Source organism: Podarcis bocagei (assembly GCF_964188305.1).
Source record: "Podarcis bocagei genome assembly, chromosome: 11".
Taxonomy (NCBI): domain Eukaryota; kingdom Metazoa; phylum Chordata; class Lepidosauria; order Squamata; family Lacertidae; genus Podarcis; species Podarcis bocagei.
In genome coordinates, this window is record NC_138136.1 from 30276222 (window position 1) to 30294759 (window position 18538).

The following is an 18538-nucleotide window of genomic DNA, read 5'->3' on the forward strand; positions in this document are numbered from 1 at the left end:
CCATGGGGAAATGCAAGAGTAACAGAAAGTTTGGTGGATCAGGTTCCCAAAGGGCATTTTATCCACTGATGCTTTACATATTTTCTTGACCCAGCTGAGTTCTTTAAAGAATTTTGTATTCCTTTGAATTTGGAATGTGCAGAAATATTTTTACAGAGTTATATTTCAGGCTATACCAGGTGATTGAACTGGCTATGTCACTGAAAAATGCCCAGTTAATAATTAATCTTTTCTTTCTTACCAATGTTTTCTTTAATTTCAATTGCATTCTCATGTCACTTCCTCTTTCCACAAACCTCATTCTAAACTGTGCATGTAGAAATAAGGTTTATCCAAGAAAAACATTAGACTTCCCTAATAAGGCAACATGAAGGGGATGTTTCATGTTATTGATGCTATAATAAGAAATTAAACTGATGTGTCACATAAAAGTTATGACCATTTTATACCATATCACATACCTGTACTAAGAAATGGGCCCCATTTTGAAGAAACGCATCATTTCTTATTGGTACTTTTATAATTTCTCTAGTTCTTCCTTCTGGAAAGTAGAGGGTGCTTCTTCCCGAAATATTTAGAACACCTTCTTTAGCTCGCTCAGGATCCACTGGCCCAGCAGGAATATACAGGACTGTATAAGACAGTCTCACATCTCCCACTGTTCCCTTTTGCCTTGCAAAGCTAAGAGACAAAAAACGTCCATCCGGGCTGCTTTCTATCCTCTGATCCTCTGCAGGGTAGAACTTTATTACACCATAAACATCATCACTGTCTTGAATGTAGAACAAAAGCTACAAGAATGACAACAAAGTATTCACATTAGGAGCAAATTACCATTAGAAATCACAATAAATTAATTTTCAGATCACCATTGTAAGTATTGATTGGATTATGAGATTTTTATCACTCCCAAGACAGGCAATGCAACCACAGAACTAACTGACTTTACATGACCTCACCACTTGTGGTAGCTAACAGAGCTCGTGCTAACAGCACTGCCATGTAAAGGATGTGTGACAAACTTTGTCGTGCTCCCGGAATTTTCCCACACTCATGTCAGCAGCTGGAAGTAAGCTGCTTATTGTAGCAACTCATCATAAGAAGGAGCAACTGGCTAACATGACCAGGAAGATCAAGTATAGAGGGTCTTAAGCAGAACATATTGCTACTCCACTCATTCGACCCTTGAACATTTTGCTAGCTAATCAAAGTGATCATAAGGTGGAAATCCGTCTAACATGCAATTGTATCAAAAAAACCTGCATCATCACCAGGATGTCCTGAAAGGAACAGCCAAATGGATCCCACAAAGGGTTGCTGAGCCACTTAAGTTCAACGGCAGAAGTTCTTCAGGACAGAGGTGAACCCTTTCAGGTAACAGGGGCATCAGACTCTTGTCCAATTTAGCATAGCATCCTAATATGCTAACTTAGGCAGGAATATTATTCCATAGTATCTCTATGAGTGGGAGGAAGCTAGCTCTGAGCAAAACTACTTTTACAGTAGTGTAAAGCAAAAAAAAAGGGGGGGGGAGTTTTCAGTAGTACTGAAAAGCTTCTCTCTGAGGATTTTCCAGCAGTGCCTGGGGAAATGTTTTGCCTATTTATTTACACTGCCTGCTCTCCTCATCTCTCTCAGTTGGTTTTGTTTGATCTCACTGAGACTGTAACTTAACAAAATCCAACCAGCAATGCCACCACATTCACAGCACTAACACTGATTGCTTGGGATCCCCTGTGTAACTGAACAATAAAGCTTTACCCTCCTGGATTTATTTTGTTTGCCCTGATGTCATCATGTAGCCAAATACGATTAGCTACCTCAGAATGAGAACAGACCAAATGTTGGAAGGATGGCATCCAATGCCTCTTGTCTCAATATCAATTACAATATCTTCAGGTGATCATGAAGATGGATAAGAGGCACTTAAGAGATTGTCTCTTTAGGTCCGATGCAGAAAGGGATTCAACCACAATTGCCTCTACCAAAGGTTCACCATGGTTCCCACTTATCAAAACGGAGCACAGCCGAGCTAGTTATCTGACAAAGCTCCCACTTGCCATACTTAGAATTGCTTTTACAGAATTACGATTCCAATTGATGCCCTCGGCGGTGGTGGATGGTCGGTATGGCAAAGTACAGCACAAGGAGAGACTTTGTCCGTGTGGGCAACCTTGCGTAGAGGACCTGTACCATTATTTATTGCAATGCCCGCTATATATATAGAACCAAGAGACCGCTTTATAAAACCCCTGCTTACGAATGGAACACACTCAAACAGGGCGGAAAAGGTAAAATGGCTGCTGAGTGATACTGGCGACTTCGTAATTTAAAAAGTAGCGCTATATGTGTTGGCAGCTAAGAAGATTAGGAGAAAAGAACTAGATAAAATAGTGGCCAATTGCAAAGGTGATTCAGACATTTAAGCTGGGACATTGTATCTCATTAGCTACCTAGCATTGTGACATAGTCCTAGTTATCAGTAAACTGTTAGCAATGAGGGGATCTGAATGAGAGCATCTTATTAGAAACCAACACAAACACCATTACCGACTCCTAGAATAAGAAAGCTAATTTTACTGAGGTACAAGGTTTAAGTGTCAATGCAATGCAGCTGATCAACAGCAGCAACAGACTGGAGAAGCAACGGTGCCAGACAGGATTGTAAAATAAAGAATTTACCAATTACATAAATAATTGGTTTAAATAATTATACTAATTGGATAAAATTGGCATCTTGCTGGAACGCTTGCATTTCTTTAGGTGAATAAATGCAGACTTACCTCAGCTGGTTCACTCACTTCCGCACCCCCCTTTATTGTATGAGCCAGAATCCTAAGCAGATATGGCTGTGCCTCTTCAGGGAAATTGTCATTAACAATGTTCAGAGGAAGTGATGCTATCAGCTGCCCTTGAGCAAAATGCAATACCCCTGAGTCTGGAGTGATGTCTGCAGTCACAGGCGAAGGATCACTGCTGTTGCGGGTTATAATCCAGGAAACCGAAACATTTCCATGTGTTCCACCATTTCGTACAACTGTGATGCCCTCGTACCTAGAGGTTGCAAACAGAAATCAACAAACAATTTTCTAATTTTAACTCTAGTGAAACACTAGAGTTATAATGAAGCACTCAAATGAACCTACAAGTTACTCCAATATATAAACACTGCAGGAGTTAAATGCCCTTCCTGAGTAAACTATTGTTAACTATGCAAACTGACTTGACAAATAAGTTGAATGGTGTCTGTGTCTGATCTCTGTTGTTCATCATTTCCCCACTCAGTGCTATTGCACTGGTCCTAGGCTATTGTCCTGTGCAGTGTTTATTCTTCTGATCCAAATTCTCCTACCCAACACATGCAGACAGAAGCTCCAACTTGTAAGGAAGGAAGAGACTTTTAGTCAGGCAGGTAACAGTTCTGGCTCAGCAGCAGACACAATGCTCAGGAGTCACAGCTCAGGATCAGGGAAGGAAGTACAAAACTGGGCAGAAGTGACAAAGATGCCCCAGAAATTTTCCCAGCCCCATCCACAAAGCATATCAGACTAACTGGTTAGGCTTTCTTGCCTTGTGGGAAAGCCAAGACTACAAGACTGGGGTGGGTGGATCTGCTCCCACCTGCAAAGCTGGCACCTGGTTCTAGGTGTCAAGAGTGCACCCTCCTGTTCCAGCCCCTGTTCTGTTGACACTGCCTCCAGCTCAGTTTCCCCACTCAGCTGAGCAAAGTCCTCCCCAGCTTCCACTAACGTCCTGTGCTCTGCAGGAAGGTCAGAGTGGATAGCTGGCATCCCCCTTCTAAAATCAGGTTGGAAAGGGGAGATCTCTCTTCCAACCAAGGTTCCCAACAGTTCATCCATCCCATTTCCTCCTCCTCTTCAGTCAAAGCCTGCCAACACAGGCTCAATCATGACAGCACTGCAGGGTTCATGACAATCCATTACTTTATTCAGAACACCTAGGGTGCAGATGGACAGACGTTAGCACTCTTCAGGCACCATGCCCAGCACATAATGACACTTGGAGCAAGGACATGTATGGTAGCTCCACCCACTCTGATGTGTCTCAACATCCATCTCTACAGGCCTCCACACACTGGAGGGCGAACAACTGCAGCAGGAATCTGTAGACTTATGTAGGTTCCCTATGAATTCTAACCAAAGCACTAGTCCTAATTCAATTTAAGGCATTCATTAAGAGCAAGGCAAAGCATAATTCAGTGCTAAACAGCCCTGATAAAAGTTACCAACAAGGAAATACGAGCACTTTCCCAGCCCAAATTTTTTTTCTCCAATAAATTCTAGCTAGTTTTCTCCTAAATCTACCTTAGCATTTCCAATGTAATAAAAGGAGTACCTTAACATTTGATCTTCGTCAATAACAACTGGCCGAGTAAACAGGATGTTGTTGATAGATAGTACTCCATAAGGTTTATCATTGGGCTGAATGGTAACTTGGACAGCAGATGGGTTTGTTAAAACAGCATCTCCTTGCAAAGTATCCTTAAGTAGAATGATATGAAATGTCTCAGCAATTTCTGGTATGGCATCATCAATGATTTTGAATTTTATGTAAGATTCATGCACTAAAGGTGGGAAAATGATAGTTGTGTTTGGCTGTAGATCTAGAAAGTCTAAATTAAGCTGTGCATGTGCTGTTGAATTCCCAGTTACAACAGCATAGCGAATGGAGACTTCATGTTCATCCGGTCCAATTATGTTTCCATCATCATCTTTACCCCGAGCTATTGGGATTGTTAGTATATCGTCCTCTTCATGCACCATATAAACACTCTGAGTGAATCGCACTGGGCTATCATTTTTCTTAATAATAATCTCAACAGAATTTCTTGAGGTATTGATTTCAGCTCCTCCTTCTACACTTTTCAGATGAATAATAAATCTTTCATCATCTTCTGGTATCTAGAAAAAAAATTATAATGATTAAGGATAACTCAAATCAAAGGTAAATATGTGCAAATCAACAAATTTCTTGTTACTGAAATAGAAATCCTGCATTTCCTTACCCTATAAAATATTGGTGTAAATGATCATTGTAGCACAGATGCGCTAAGAGAAAAATGCACACCTCACTCAGATTATTCATCTTTTTTAATAATAGGAACACTTTACAGTTTCAGCCTGCCATCTAATTTTTAAAATATGATGCTTCTTTTTAAGACCCCCCCCCTTTGTATTCATTCGCATAGAATTCCAACCTCTGATCCTGTTCTGATGCTCATCAACTATCTCTGCGCATATTTTCAGGTTATACTGATTTAAAGCTTTTTTTATTTTATTCTATCCGTGTAGTAGGGAGAACATGGGGTGGTGTAGAGGATGCAAACCAACAAAGAACTGGGTTTAAAAGCAACTACAGTATTAGCTGCAGCCTCCATGACTTTGCTGTTTAAAGGGGATGAAAAATGCAGGTCTAGCAGCCCATCTGCTAAAAGAGGAAGCCAGAGAAAGAAGAACAGCTTAAGCCAGCAGATGGTTTGAATCAATTTTTGGTTGCCTTTCACCACCAAACTTGGGGTGCAGGGGTTGTGCCAGCCTTTGAAGCCAGCTGGACCATGAGCCTTCACCCTTAAGCCCCCCATCCATGAGGGCATGCAGGGTTCTAACTCCCAGCTAGTTGTGATGATGTGCATACAGGAAAACAACCAAAGTTTTCTCTATATGGAAGACAACAAAACAAAACTCATTCCCGAAATCATACATAGACAGACAGGTAAAATTCCTTCCACTTATGAAACAGCATAAAAATACCTATAAGCAGAGATCAAAAGACTTTATCAATTTGTCAACTCCATACTATGTGAACTGATTCCTATACCCACAAATGCTCACTAGCATAAACAGTATTATAAATTTCCTACAGTTAGGGCTTGTCTACATTGTTGCTTGTCTTGTGCCTGGAAAGCACAGGTCTGAGAGGTTTTCTGCTTTGTCACATGCTTTCAAGGCACAGGTCCAAGTGGTTTTCATTCGCCCCACTGTTTTCTTTGGGAAAACTTGCTGTTTGCTGCTGAATCAGAACAAATGTCAATCCACAGAAAAACCTTCTGTCCTTAAAATCTTGACAGAAGAATTAATTCCTTAGTCATTTTTGTCACAGAGCGAATTGGCTTGATAAACTCAAGCACCTATTCCTGGATTTTGAGACTCAAAAGCAGTTAATTGATCCTGAGAGACAGTCTGATGGCAAATACTCAATTTTTTAAGCATGTAAATCCTTTTGAGGCAAAGCTGTTGCCTTGAACTTCCAAAGGAGGCTCCAAGTTCCAACTCCTTACCTTTTTATTTCCTTTCATAGTCATCTGCTAATTGGTCACTCTCAGAGATTGCTTTCAAGAGTGGCCATTCAACTTGTCTTTGCAGTCACAGCCAACTTTGTTCCTTGTTTGTACTGCTTATGCTTTCATAACAGACATTGACTTGCACTCCCAATTCAGCTGAGCCCACAAAACATCTAAGTCTCACCAGTTCTCAGCACAATCAATTTTGTTCATGTCATGAGGAAAAGTTACAGCACTGGGGACTTTTCAGTTCAGATAAAAGACAAGGAAGAGGCAGCATAATAGAAGTATATATAATTATGCAACTGTGAGATTACCAATGCCACCCTGAGCAATTTGGTATCATCAGCAAACTTTGCTACCTCACTGCTCACACTTCTTCAGATCATTCATGAGCAAGTAAGGAAGCAAATGTACCAAAACAGATTCTTGGGAAACTCCACTTCCTACATCTCTCTCTGGGAAAACTGCCCATTTATTTCAACTCTCTGTTTCCCATTCCTTAAACAGCACTACTGAGTCCCAGGACTACTGAGCTTACTGAGGAGTCTTTGATGAAGTACTCTGTCAAAAACATTTTGAAAGTCTAAGTACACAATCCCAACTGGATCACTTCTATCTATATCTTTGTTGATGCTCGCAAAGGACATAAAAAGGCTAGTTTAAAAAGTGGTTTAAAACACCAATCAGCTAAAAGAAGCATCCAACAACAAGAAATCAAATCACCTCTGTAGACCAAAAAGACTGTCTGATCAATTAAAAAAAAAGTTTCCAGCAGGTAGTGGCAAGCCATCAAAGAAAGAAGGAATAAATCTCTTTAGTATTTCTACTGTTGTCAGTGATAGTAATTCTGAGTAAGAGGCACTCAAGTTCACCAGTCCAGGGTGAACCAATGTCAGGAATGAGCCAGTTCCTAGTGGAACTTTACAGCCTTCTGCAGAACAGAGAGGTTTAGATTTGACACAGGCTGAGCAAAGAACACACCAAACAGTGATGACTCCTCTGGACACTGGAATGCCGGTTGCCAAGGGAACAACTAAGAACACAGCCAAAGCTCTCAGGAAGCTCAAACAGACCGAACAAACACAGGGACAGTCTGTCACAACAGGAAGAGGTTGGAGCTAATCTAATAAGTCCAAAGAGTCTATGAATGCTGCTAGATAGGAAGCAATACAAGAGACAATACAAGGGGCGATGGTTCAATATATTCTGTAAGAACCGGAAGGAGCTTCAGAAGGGTCATCTTAAGTGATAATGCCGGTGGCTGCGTTAGAGCCGTCTAGAGCTATCTGTTTGTTTTTGCAATAAATCCTCCTTTTTAATTACCTACGCTTACTGTGTTATCAAGCTGGGAACCTGGAATCTTGACAGCCAATCTTGCCTTATTTATGTCAACCTCATGATACACAGATCAAAACCTTCAAAAATTGTTGATATGCGCTCTCACCTGGTCATCAAGAACAACTAAGTTAAAAATCAATACAGCTGTTCCAGGAGGAAAGGTGATATTTCCTCTTGCTGAGCTCAAGTCTTCTTCAGCAGGATTTGGACCACCTTCTACCTGTGAAGAAACATTGTGCCTGTTCAGCAAACATAGATGGTGCCTCCAACCATTTGTAATAAGTTCTAAAAAGCAAGCAAACCTCCTTGATAGAGTTGGATAATCTTCTGATATTCAAGATGAAAGAACATTCCCCATAGTACCAATAAGAATTCGGAAGGCAATTATATAAATCAGCCTTTCTCAACCTGTGGGTCCCCAGATGTTGTTGAACTACAACTCCCATCATCCCTAGCTAGCAAGCCCAGAGCTCAGGGATGATGGGAGTTGTAGGCCAACAACATATGGGGACCCACAGGTTGAGAACCGCTGATTTAAATAATGGTAACCCCCACCCACCAAACCACACAAGCTATGGCGGCTGCATTTGGCAATTAAATCTAAACAGAGGAATGTGTTTGTTTATATTGTTTGTTTGAACTTTAATAAATCTTATACTTCCCAAAGTATGCCTATTTTATAGGACTAGTCTTGTTCTCAGGATTGAGAAACTTGTAATTATACTTCCCATTTACCATATTTTTTGCCCTATAGGACACACTTTTTCCCCTTCAAAAATGAAGGGGAAATCTGTGTGCATCCTATAGGGCGAATGCAGGCTTTCGCTGAAGCTTGGAGAGCGAGAGGGGTCGGTGTGCACCGACCCCTCTCGCTCTCCAGGCTTCAGGCAGGTATCAGCAAGCCTGGGGAGCCCGCAGGAGTTCCCTCAGGGCTCCCTAAGCTGTGGATAGCAGCCTGCTGCCCGGAGCGCGGGGCGCACTGAAGCAGAGCGCCCTGCGCTTCGGGCAGACATCCGCAGCCTAGGGAGCCCTGCGGGAGTTGCCACAAGGCTCCCTAGGCTGCGGATAGCAGCCTGCTGCACGGAGCGCGGGGCGCGCTGAAGCAGAGCGCCCGCGCTTCGGGCAGACATCGGGCAGCCCCACAAGCTCAGGGGACAGCGGGGAGGCAGAGCGCTGCCATCCCGCTGTTCCCCGACCTAGTTTGGATTCCCCGACCTGGTTTTGGGGGGGACATAAAGTGGGAGACATTTCTTTTATTTCCCCCCCAAAAAACTAGGTGCGTCCTATGGGCCGGTGCGCCCTATGGGACGAAAAATACGGTATCTCATGGGGAGGAAGGTGGCAATAAATCAGACTCATTCAAAATTTTACATAACTACCCTGTTCAAGCCAGGTTGTTGGGCACTAAGAAAAGCATGGAGAATACTGATCTTGAAGCAGCTGTTGACCAATGGGTAACAAGCTTCAGATATCAGAGTAAAGAGACAGGCTTTGCAAGGGCAGGGAATACCCTGGCAGAAGTTGCTGAGCTTAAAAGGTCTGCAGTGCAATTGACCCCTTGTATTCCAAAGCATAGCTTGATGACTGTCAGAGCCTGGTCTCTCAAGCAAAGCTGCAGTGTTCTAGCTTAGGGTTATGCAATATGACACCACAGATGGCTTTAAACTGCATCCTGTCTTCTCCAGCAGGTATCCAAGGTGAGTGAATAGGTTTAGGTATTCAATGAGTTAATTCAGAGCTCTGAGCTTGCAGCTCCCAGATATAACAGGAATTCTTTATCCTCCACAGAGAAGAATTCCTCTCTCTCAGATTTTAGGTGTCGTGCATTCCTGGCTTAAGGTCCTTATCACAAGCCACCACTAGGGAGATCATGGGGCCAGATCACACCTTAGCTCTCAATTATCTAACTACAAACTTATAAACAATTAGAAAAGTCATTTCAGAGAGGCTATATTTATTTACAATTCCAAGACTCACCAGTTTCACTTAAAAAAATCTTTTAAGGGTAGTTATTTCAACATACTTACCACATAAATCACAGTCACAGTTCCATAGGTACCTTTCTCCCGAACTAGAGTGAGAGGCACAGATTCATTCCTACCTTTGGGCTCACTAAGTGTGATTAAGGCAGGCTAAAATGGGAGGGAGGGAGGGAGGGAGGGGACAGAGGAGAAACAGACAATCAGGTACTGATAAAATATCCCAACTACAGAATGTACAAAGGGCTGTTACCATAGAAATGCAAACTCCTAGAGACAAATTAATCCAATTTGTGAAGTGGTCCACTGATAGCATTTCATTTCCCAGCAACCAAAGGCATGGAAGACAACAGAGATAAATATTTTGTTTTGAACGAATATGGAAATGTGTATCCTCAATTTAAACATTTTGGCCACTACAAGCCAATTAAAAGGCTTTTGTGTTACATTATTTATATTGCTTTTTGAACTTATTAAAATAGATGTTCAGCTAATCTAGTCACATTAAAACAACAGCTGAAAGTTTTGCTAAAGAATTTTACTGAAAGCAGCACCAAATTTGACATCCAGATTTCAAGAGATATGGGCAAGCAGATTTCCAAAATCTTGTCTTTTAAAAATGATTATACAGATAATCAGCCAAACTCACACTTTCAATTTTTAACTCAGTCTTTATTTCTCTTCACCTCCAACCAATGGGCACAACAGGTAAATTTGCCCTGTAAGGTCAGTTGTTGTTGTTATCATACCTATAGGCTAGCTGAGGATGTGTCAGTATGGCAGACTGTGTCTTCAAATTATCTGCTTCCCTTCTCTGTTCCCTCTGTATTCTGTTTGTCTTTGCTATCTTACTTGCCTTGATAAAATATTTTTTTAAAAACTACAACAACTCACCCACAATTATTTCACTGATTAGGACGCTCACCGAGAACATTTTCACAATAATCTCAGTGCTTTCTTCCAAGTAGTAGTACAACACACTATTCTTCATTTGTCTAAACCAGTGTTTCCCAACCTTTTTTGGGCAAAGGCACACTTGTTTGATGAAAAAAATCTCGAGGCACACCACCATTACAGCCCCGTGACGTCAGCGCGCAGCGTCACGCCGGGAGGGACGCACGAAAGTGTAAGTTTCAATTTTTTTCCCTCCCCCTTGCCGGGGAACCTCCAAGCTTTGGGGGTGGGGTGGGGAGGCAGCAAAGCGAGGCAGGAAGGAGAGCGCGGCTTGGCTGGGTGAGCTTTGGCAGGGGCAGGGAATGAGAGCCGCGAGGCGGGTGCTGCGGACGGAGGCGCTGCCCGCCGAGCTCGCAGGCAGCCAAGAGCCCCACGCTGGGCGGCCTCTCCTCGCCGCCGCCGCCCCGCCTCTCACCGCCCGACTCGCCCGCCTCCCTCCAGGCAACATCTCGCGGCACACCAGGCAACATCTCGCGGCACACTAGTGTGCCGCGGAACAGTGGTTGGGAAACACTGGTCTAAACCTTAAGTGATAAATGGCCCCAGAAAGAACTGTACAACTTTTTTTGTCCTATTACCATTTCCTCTTAAGTCAATACTTGATCACTTTTTCAGCTTATTTAGGAATGTATTAGGCTCCCTGATCTCCTACCCAAGTGTCAAACTCCATGGTTGCCACTGGCTCATCTCTAATGTCACAGTCTATGAGGTCATAATGAGCCCAACAAGCCAGAGTCCACACACAGGCTGCTTTGACACAACTCTACAACCTGCTCAGCAAAAGTAACATCTTCACACCAAGGGCTTTTAAATATGCTGATCACTTGAGCAGTCTCAAAGCCTTTTACTGGATGGATTTCTTGAACCGATTATGATGAGGCAGAATGGGGTTAAGGTAAAGGAACCGCAGATGAAAGAAAATAGTTTATCTAAAGGAACCTATGGCATTTATGCCTGTGGAGAGAGCTGAACTCTCACTCATTAACCACTATGTCACAGGTGCACAGGAAGATGTCCATTTCCCCACTGACGTCTATATTGTTCATCTGATAAATATCCCTATCATTCAATTTCAAATAACAAAAGGTACAGAAGATGAAAACATACCATATCAAAAGAAATGATTCCAAAGGCATTGTCATTTGATAAAATAGTTACAGATACAGCTCTGGGCAACCCAAGCTTTACTCCTGGAGGTGGATTCTAGAACAAACAAGGCACACAATATGGAAAATTAAAACGGTGCACTGTAAATGGACCAGTCAATCTATACATAGTGGAAGGAGGTTTCAGTAAGGCCCTGTATTCAATAAAGTGTTTATTTTCAGGGTAAAGGAATTTCTCTTTAATGACACATTCCAAGGAAAGGTATTCAAGTCAACTGAATGCTCCAAAAGCACTAACTTTTCATGGGATACAAATTCTATAGACTCAGTCTGGTTAAACAACAAAGTGTTTGACACAAACTTTGGAGATCATTAATCATAGCTTGACAATATTAATGATGCCATAGCAATAAGGAGCTACATGAGAAGCATCTGTTCCCCACCCTCACCCAAGAATCTGGAGTTTGGGGATCTTTTTAGGTCCATTGGTGATGATCTTGAACCAGAATAAAACAAAGGAACACTGACATTATGAAAAATCTTTGTATAACATGTTCACTGTACAGTATTCATAAATCACAAGGACTTGCTATTTGTAATGCACAGCGGACAAGGGAGAGAAGACAAATGAGAAAACAATGAGGATTGCTTCCATGTTTGAAATATAGCAGAAGCTGTCTCAGTGACCTATCTTCATTGAAAATGCAAATCCGAACAACAACAGGGAAAAGGCGGGGGGGGGGGGAACAAGAAGGAATAAGTATTCTAAAACTGACCAAGATGATCCTCTTAGCAACGTCATCTACCTCAAAGGAGAGGAGCACACAGAAAGGTACATTTTGCAATGGCTGCATTATTGTAGAACATTATTATGGAAGACTAACAAATTTATTATAGTATAACCTCACTAAACTTTTAAAACACACTAGCCGGAAAGTCAGACAATACTGTAACAAGGGAATAAAATCAGCACCCACCACCACTGCCTCAGGGTGATACAGTTGTCTCCTAGAACAGCAGCCTGGCACAGTGAAATGCTTCTGGGCAAGGAAAGGCACCCTCTGCAAGGCCAAAATTTGGTGCGCTTCCGCCTCCTGCCTTCCATTCTGCTCAATTCACTACGTCATAGCTGCAATGCCCTGCAGCGCCCCCTAGGCTCGGCACCCGGTGTGGCGGAACTGGCCTCACTGCCCTAAACTCGCCCGTGGCAATGAGTTAAATGGTAGGGAAAAAATCCCCTGCTTAATGGTTTCTTACAGTTAGCCTTTCTCTCGAGTTCTTATTTTGCAGCATATTACTTTGTCAGCTTTCTTCAGTAACCTTGCCTGTGGGTTTCTTGTCTATCCATTTCATACTTCCTGAGACCTCTTCCCACTTAGGTCCTCAGCCTGCCCCACACAGCTCCTCCTACCTGCTCCCCCAGGAAAACAACTTTTTATTTGCTTCCCAACAAGTACATTCCACTACTGAAAATTTCCCTAAGCCATTTGTGAACAGTCCATGACATCACACCATCTCAGCCAGTTTGAGATTTCACCACCATAAGCACAATATAACTCAATGAATTTAACAGACTCAACATACAATATTTTAATTGCAACTTTACAACTATAGCAGAAGGCCCCTGTCTTGCTCTCAGAGTTTATAGTTCATGTGTTAATTTAGACGGACATTTCTGCAATTTTAAGCTGCTATACAATATGTGCTTCTATACTGAAATTATTTGCTAAGAAGAGCCCGGGAACAAACTCCTAGAGAACGTGGCTGGAAATAATGTGAATGTTCAGAGGCTCACCCATAAAATGCCAATCATCAATAATAAATGAAAGACATTATTACAAGTTCAAACACAAAAATATCAAATAACCATTTCACTGAACAAAATAATGAACGACTCTTTTAAAAGGAAGACCAGACTACAAGGGAAGGAGAACTGTGTCTGGTCAGTAGTGACTGATAAGTTTACAGATGGCAAGTATCTGTAAACTAACTTTTAAACAGCTCTACTTGCTGATGCATTTCATGAAAATCACAACAGTATTCAAAAATAATTCCAGGAGTCATTATGTATATGTTTTAGATTATTTATTTACATTTTAATGGATCCTGCCCCTTCACTAAAGCCTATATTTTCAGATGTGAAGCTTGTTGCCTTGTTCCCCAACTCTTTATATGGATGTATTGCCTTCTTCCTTTCACTTCAAAACCTAACCAAAGTTTTAAAACATTGAAGCATACCTAAAATGTTGAAGAACCTTTGCTCAATCAGTCTTTGCTATCCAGGAGCCCTTAAACTGTTTTGGACTACAGCTCTCATCAGGAACTGTCTGGCACTAAGAGCTATAGTTCAAAACACCTGGAAGGCCTCAGGATGGTGATGGGAAAAAGCAGCTCTTCTTCCACTAAGGCCACACATGTACCTCAGCTTAGTCAGAAAAATTAGTGCCTACCTGTAATGTCAAATAAAATATGAATGTCTCATCAGCCTCCGGAAGGTCATCGTCACACACAGAAATGTACACAGTTCGGTTTGTTTCTGCCTCAGATATGTATGCTGCTGCGTAGGTGTCAAAAAAGTCACCTGTATTTTCACCATGAATCTGCAATTTGCACACAACAGAAACAATTAAATACTTCTGCTCCAATACATATCCTGTGCCATTATTAAAACAAGCAACTTTATTGCTGCAATAGTACATTTCCTATGTAAGATTGCAAGACGTGCCTGCTGGATCAAGCCAATGGCCCATCTAGTCTGAAGCCAACCAGATGCCTATGGGAAGCCTGCCAACAGAACCTGACTGCAACATAATTCTCCCCACCTGCAATTCTCAGCAATTGGCAATCAGAGGTATACTGCCTCCAGCTGTGGGGTAGAACATATGGTGTTTGTGCTGGTCCTCAATCTAGTAAGGAACCAATTTTCTCCCCAGTTTTCCAAGAACAAATGGATATGCCCGCTCCATCCAAAAACACTCATCTGGTTTGTTTGTTTGTTTTCATTGTAGCTAATGCTCAGTGTATAACTTTGACATAACGAAAAAGCAGATTAGCAACGTTTCTTACCGCTACAATTGCTGTAACATTCACTGGTTCCCCTGTTCGTTCAATAACTAGACGTATAACTGTGGTAGATGTTTCATTAACAGTAAATTCTGTTTGTCCGGTGAACTTTACTTCTGTTTCTCCAGAGATGAAACTGGTGGAAAGTGCTAAAAGGAATGTAACTAGTGAACAGGCAGAGGGCATCCCTGAAAAGAAAGGACAGAAACACAAATGTGGATATGATAAGTGTTTTCACATCATGCTTCGACAAGGCAAAACTAACGGGCCTACTGAAGTCATATTTGTGCTTCCATTCTGGCCAGTTTCCCCGGACATCTCTGGACTTGACAGCAACTACTGAGATTTCCTGACTAAAACATATCCTGAGTTGTGCTGGACATTCGAGCACTTCTGGTGCAGCTCATTTAAAAACAGCATTACAAAGGAGCTTTGCAAAAGCTTGCAGTTCTGACTGAGAAACTTCAGGGTTCTACCCAACACCAAAAAAGGCAAAAGAAAAGCCAATGTCAATTTATGGGCTTAGTTCCTTGAAAACAGTTTGCCCTCTGTGGGTGTCCACTCACAGCCACAAAGGCTGTTTACACACTCCCATTACTGTGACCCTAACTGCTGTTTGGGGAAGCAGTGTATACACAGCAGTTAGCCACAATCCATATCTTTCTTGCTATTTATTATAAAATATTGTTGTTTGACACATTTCCCCTTAAGCCACCCTCAATTTGAACTGAGGAAAAGAACCACCTAGCTGCACTTAAGCTGGTAATGTGTACACAGCCAAAGTCTCTCTGGGATGACAATGAGAAGTCCGCACTCTTGACTGCATGTTCCACTAGCATACTAGAAATTCTGCAGAGTAAAACACTACAAATCAACAACAGCAAGGATCTAAACCAATTGTTGCAGTTTTTTTATATACACACAGGTTACAGTTAAGCCACTAACAGCACAGTCCTATGTATATCTACACAAAAAGAAGTCCTACTGAGTGAGCATAGTATGCAGCCTAAACCTGGAATCCAATGCACACATAGCAAGGAGCTAAGGTGTGTCGAAATGCTCCAAATAAGCAAGAAAATAAAATTGATCAGTGGTAGACCTAAGCCCTACTTGGGCACTCTCCTTCAAACAACTGCATGAGGGGGAGAGAAGGGCTGCATCTACTGATCTGATCCCCACAACACACAATCACTTCCCCAACACCCATGCATTTAGAGGGCATATCCATAGCAGAGTCCCTTTTACCTTACCATGTGTTAGATAAGTAGCCTCCCCCAGTGATGCCCCCAACATGTAAAAGGGACAGTAGGGGATGGATGGATGTATATGCTGCCCACTCAGGGCAACTCCCAGCAAAATATTAAAAACACAATAAAACATCAACCATTAAAAATGTCCCTGAACAGGGCTGCATTCAGATGACTTCTAAAAATCATATAGTTGTTTATCAGTTTGACATGTGATGGGAGGGTGTTCCACAGGGTGGGTGCCGCTACTGAGAAGGCCCTCTGCCTGGTTCCCTGTAACTTCACTTCTCACAATTGGGGAAATTGCCAGACAGCCCTTGGAGCTGAACCTCAGCATCCGGGCTGAGCAATGTAAAAAATTATAATGGAGAGTGCTTGATGATCCGGGGGGGGGGGGGCTCACAGTGGTGGTGTGGGGAGTAAATAAATATCTGGGAGTATACTTCTAATCTCTATTTGTACAACACTGGGAAGCAACGCAGTCTGAGATGCAATGCTAGACCAACTGGTCACATCAACCTAGTTGTTTCTATGACTCCTCAAGAAGGTATGATGCTTTAGAATCGATGCTCATTAGTACTCAACAATTTTAGAATGCAATATTTTGAGGAGATGAATCAGAACAAGTTAGAAAGCAAATAACAGGATTAAAAAGGGGGAGGGGAAATCAAAACAATCCTGATAGTTTTGCTGGAACTGAAATCCTCAGTACATCGTTTTAATGAGTGTTAATAAATGTAGCTTATTTCAAACTTGCCATATTGGTTCTGCCCCCAGAGCACAAATGTTTTACCAAGTCTACAACTTCAACATAAACATCTTTGCGTACTTTTTGTAAACTCTGAACCAACCTCTCGCTTTACAAATACAGGCGTGATCCATTATGAACTAAGGGTGCTGTTGACCTTTTAACTATGGCAGTTACCTTGGTATAGACTAAGCAAGCATCTTCCCACGGTGTGTGCCTCAAGTAAATAATCCCGAAAATATGATCCTTACGGAGCAAGGTAACAGCGTTTAGAGTTACTTGAATTCTATTACCTCTGCTAAGGGGCATTCTGAAACTATAAAGTTACTCCTGTGGAACAAGAGAAGTCTCATAATCATATCATCAATTATTCACCTAGCAAGAATTCTTCCTTATTACATCTATTTGTACAATAAATTGCTTTTACAAAAAAGTATATTAAAACAACCTTTCAAACAATTGCCTCACAAAATCATTTTAGCCAGGGATGTTTTTAAAAATAACATTTGGACAAACAGAAAAAATGTCTTGCAAGTGTCACCCAATATCATAAAATAGTTAAGCATATAAATTAATTCATATACACAATTCTGTTCTTTGAAATGAAAATAATAACTATCTCCATTTTTACATGCACTGTTTACCTTCGAATGAACTGAGAACAGATATTAAAATAAAAATTATCTTGCAACAACTTTTCTCATGGAGGATGTAAAACAATGCTTCTAATTTTGTAGCTGAGTCCCTCAGTGGGACTTATTTCAGTCTAAGCATGAAATACATTTTTTAGAATTTTTTATGTCTCCTTTGGCAGAAAACAGGCATAGTGTTTCATTATTACCATCCCCCTGCACCCAGCATGTCACATATTCCAAAGAGAATCTCTCTGATTTATTTTTTTTAAAAAAAGGTTCTGAGAGTAACACTGGTTCATATTAAGCTTTGATTTGGTCATTAATGGCATATTAAATACACAGAACTTCATTCTTATTTTAATAGTAGCTGTCCCCTGGAACAGAATGTTCAATGCTGTCACTGTTATTAACAATTAGGTTGCACTATTCAATCCAAAGAATAGATTTAGTTAATTTCCCAAACAATTCACAATTTGTGTATGTCATTTATAAAAGAGAACGTATCGACTCATTCAGCATTCGCTCAAGGACAAACTACAAAAGCGTTGCTTGAGGAAGAAGAAGGATAGATTCATAAGATTTAGAACTCTCTGTTGCACCCAGTAATATCATGATTAACTCACCCCAGCAGAAAATTACCATGATGAGTGATGAAAATTGATTCTGCAATTATGGACTGGAACTAGTGCAATGCTCTTCAGAAAAAATGTACATTGTGCAAGTCCCATGTCTATCACTCAACATTCCATCATGCTCTAGAGCAGGACTAGAGAAAGAGTGGCTCTCCAGGTGTTACTGGCCTACAACTCCCAACATCCCAGCTAATTGGCCATGCTAGCAGGGACTGATCAGAATTGGGTCAAACACCATCTGAAGGACTAAAGGCACCCACCTCTGCTCTAAGGTTTGACACTGCCCTGACTCTGACGGCACCTTTTTACTTTTGCTTATATAAGTGAATGGTTATGATGCAAAGTACGGTCTCGCACAGTGGAAATAAAAACCAACCTATTGCACACAGAGACCCAACAGGGTAGAACTAGTAGTAGTAGTAGTAGTAGTAGTAGTAGTAGTAGTAAGGTGATTTATTACCTGTCTTTCATTCCCAAGGCCCAGGGCGGATCATAACAATTTGAAATACAGTACATTAAAACAGTTTTTTTA

The 18538-nt window shown here is 41.5% G+C and overlaps 1 protein-coding gene and 1 long non-coding RNA gene across 6 annotated transcripts in view; one reads left to right on the forward strand and one right to left on the reverse strand.

Annotated features, from left to right (window-relative positions):
- The window catches only part of ADGRV1 (adhesion G protein-coupled receptor V1), a 246448-nt gene that overhangs the window by 221536 nt on the left and 6374 nt on the right, over positions 1-18538 (reverse strand). For 3 of the 4 annotated variants that reach the window (XM_081212310.1, XM_081212312.1, XM_081212313.1), the window contains exons 2-9: positions 14748-14932; positions 14132-14281; positions 11683-11778; positions 9670-9774; positions 7749-7862; positions 4357-4922; positions 2784-3054; positions 462-791 (exon numbers count right to left, since the gene is read on the reverse strand). In XM_081212310.1, coding sequence (XP_081068436.1) covers positions 462-791; positions 2784-3054; positions 4357-4922; positions 7749-7862; positions 9670-9774; positions 11683-11778; positions 14132-14281; positions 14748-14932 — 1817 coding nt within the window. Of the gene's footprint in view, positions 1-461; positions 792-2783; positions 3055-4356; positions 4923-7748; positions 7863-9669; positions 9775-11153; positions 11224-11682; positions 11779-14131; positions 14282-14747; positions 14933-18538 lie in introns of those variants that run through there. The other variant, XM_081212311.1, reaches the window with a different exon arrangement.
- The window catches only part of LOC308597000, a 272467-nt gene that overhangs the window by 205925 nt on the left and 48004 nt on the right, over positions 1-18538 (forward strand). Inside the window, exon 1 of one of the 2 annotated variants that reach the window (XR_014012780.1) lies at positions 8902-8935. The exons of the other annotated variant lie outside the window; for it this stretch is intronic. This is a non-coding gene — a long non-coding RNA (uncharacterized lncRNA). Of the gene's footprint in view, positions 1-8901; positions 8936-18538 lie in introns of those variants that run through there. 2 annotated transcript variants of the gene reach the window in all.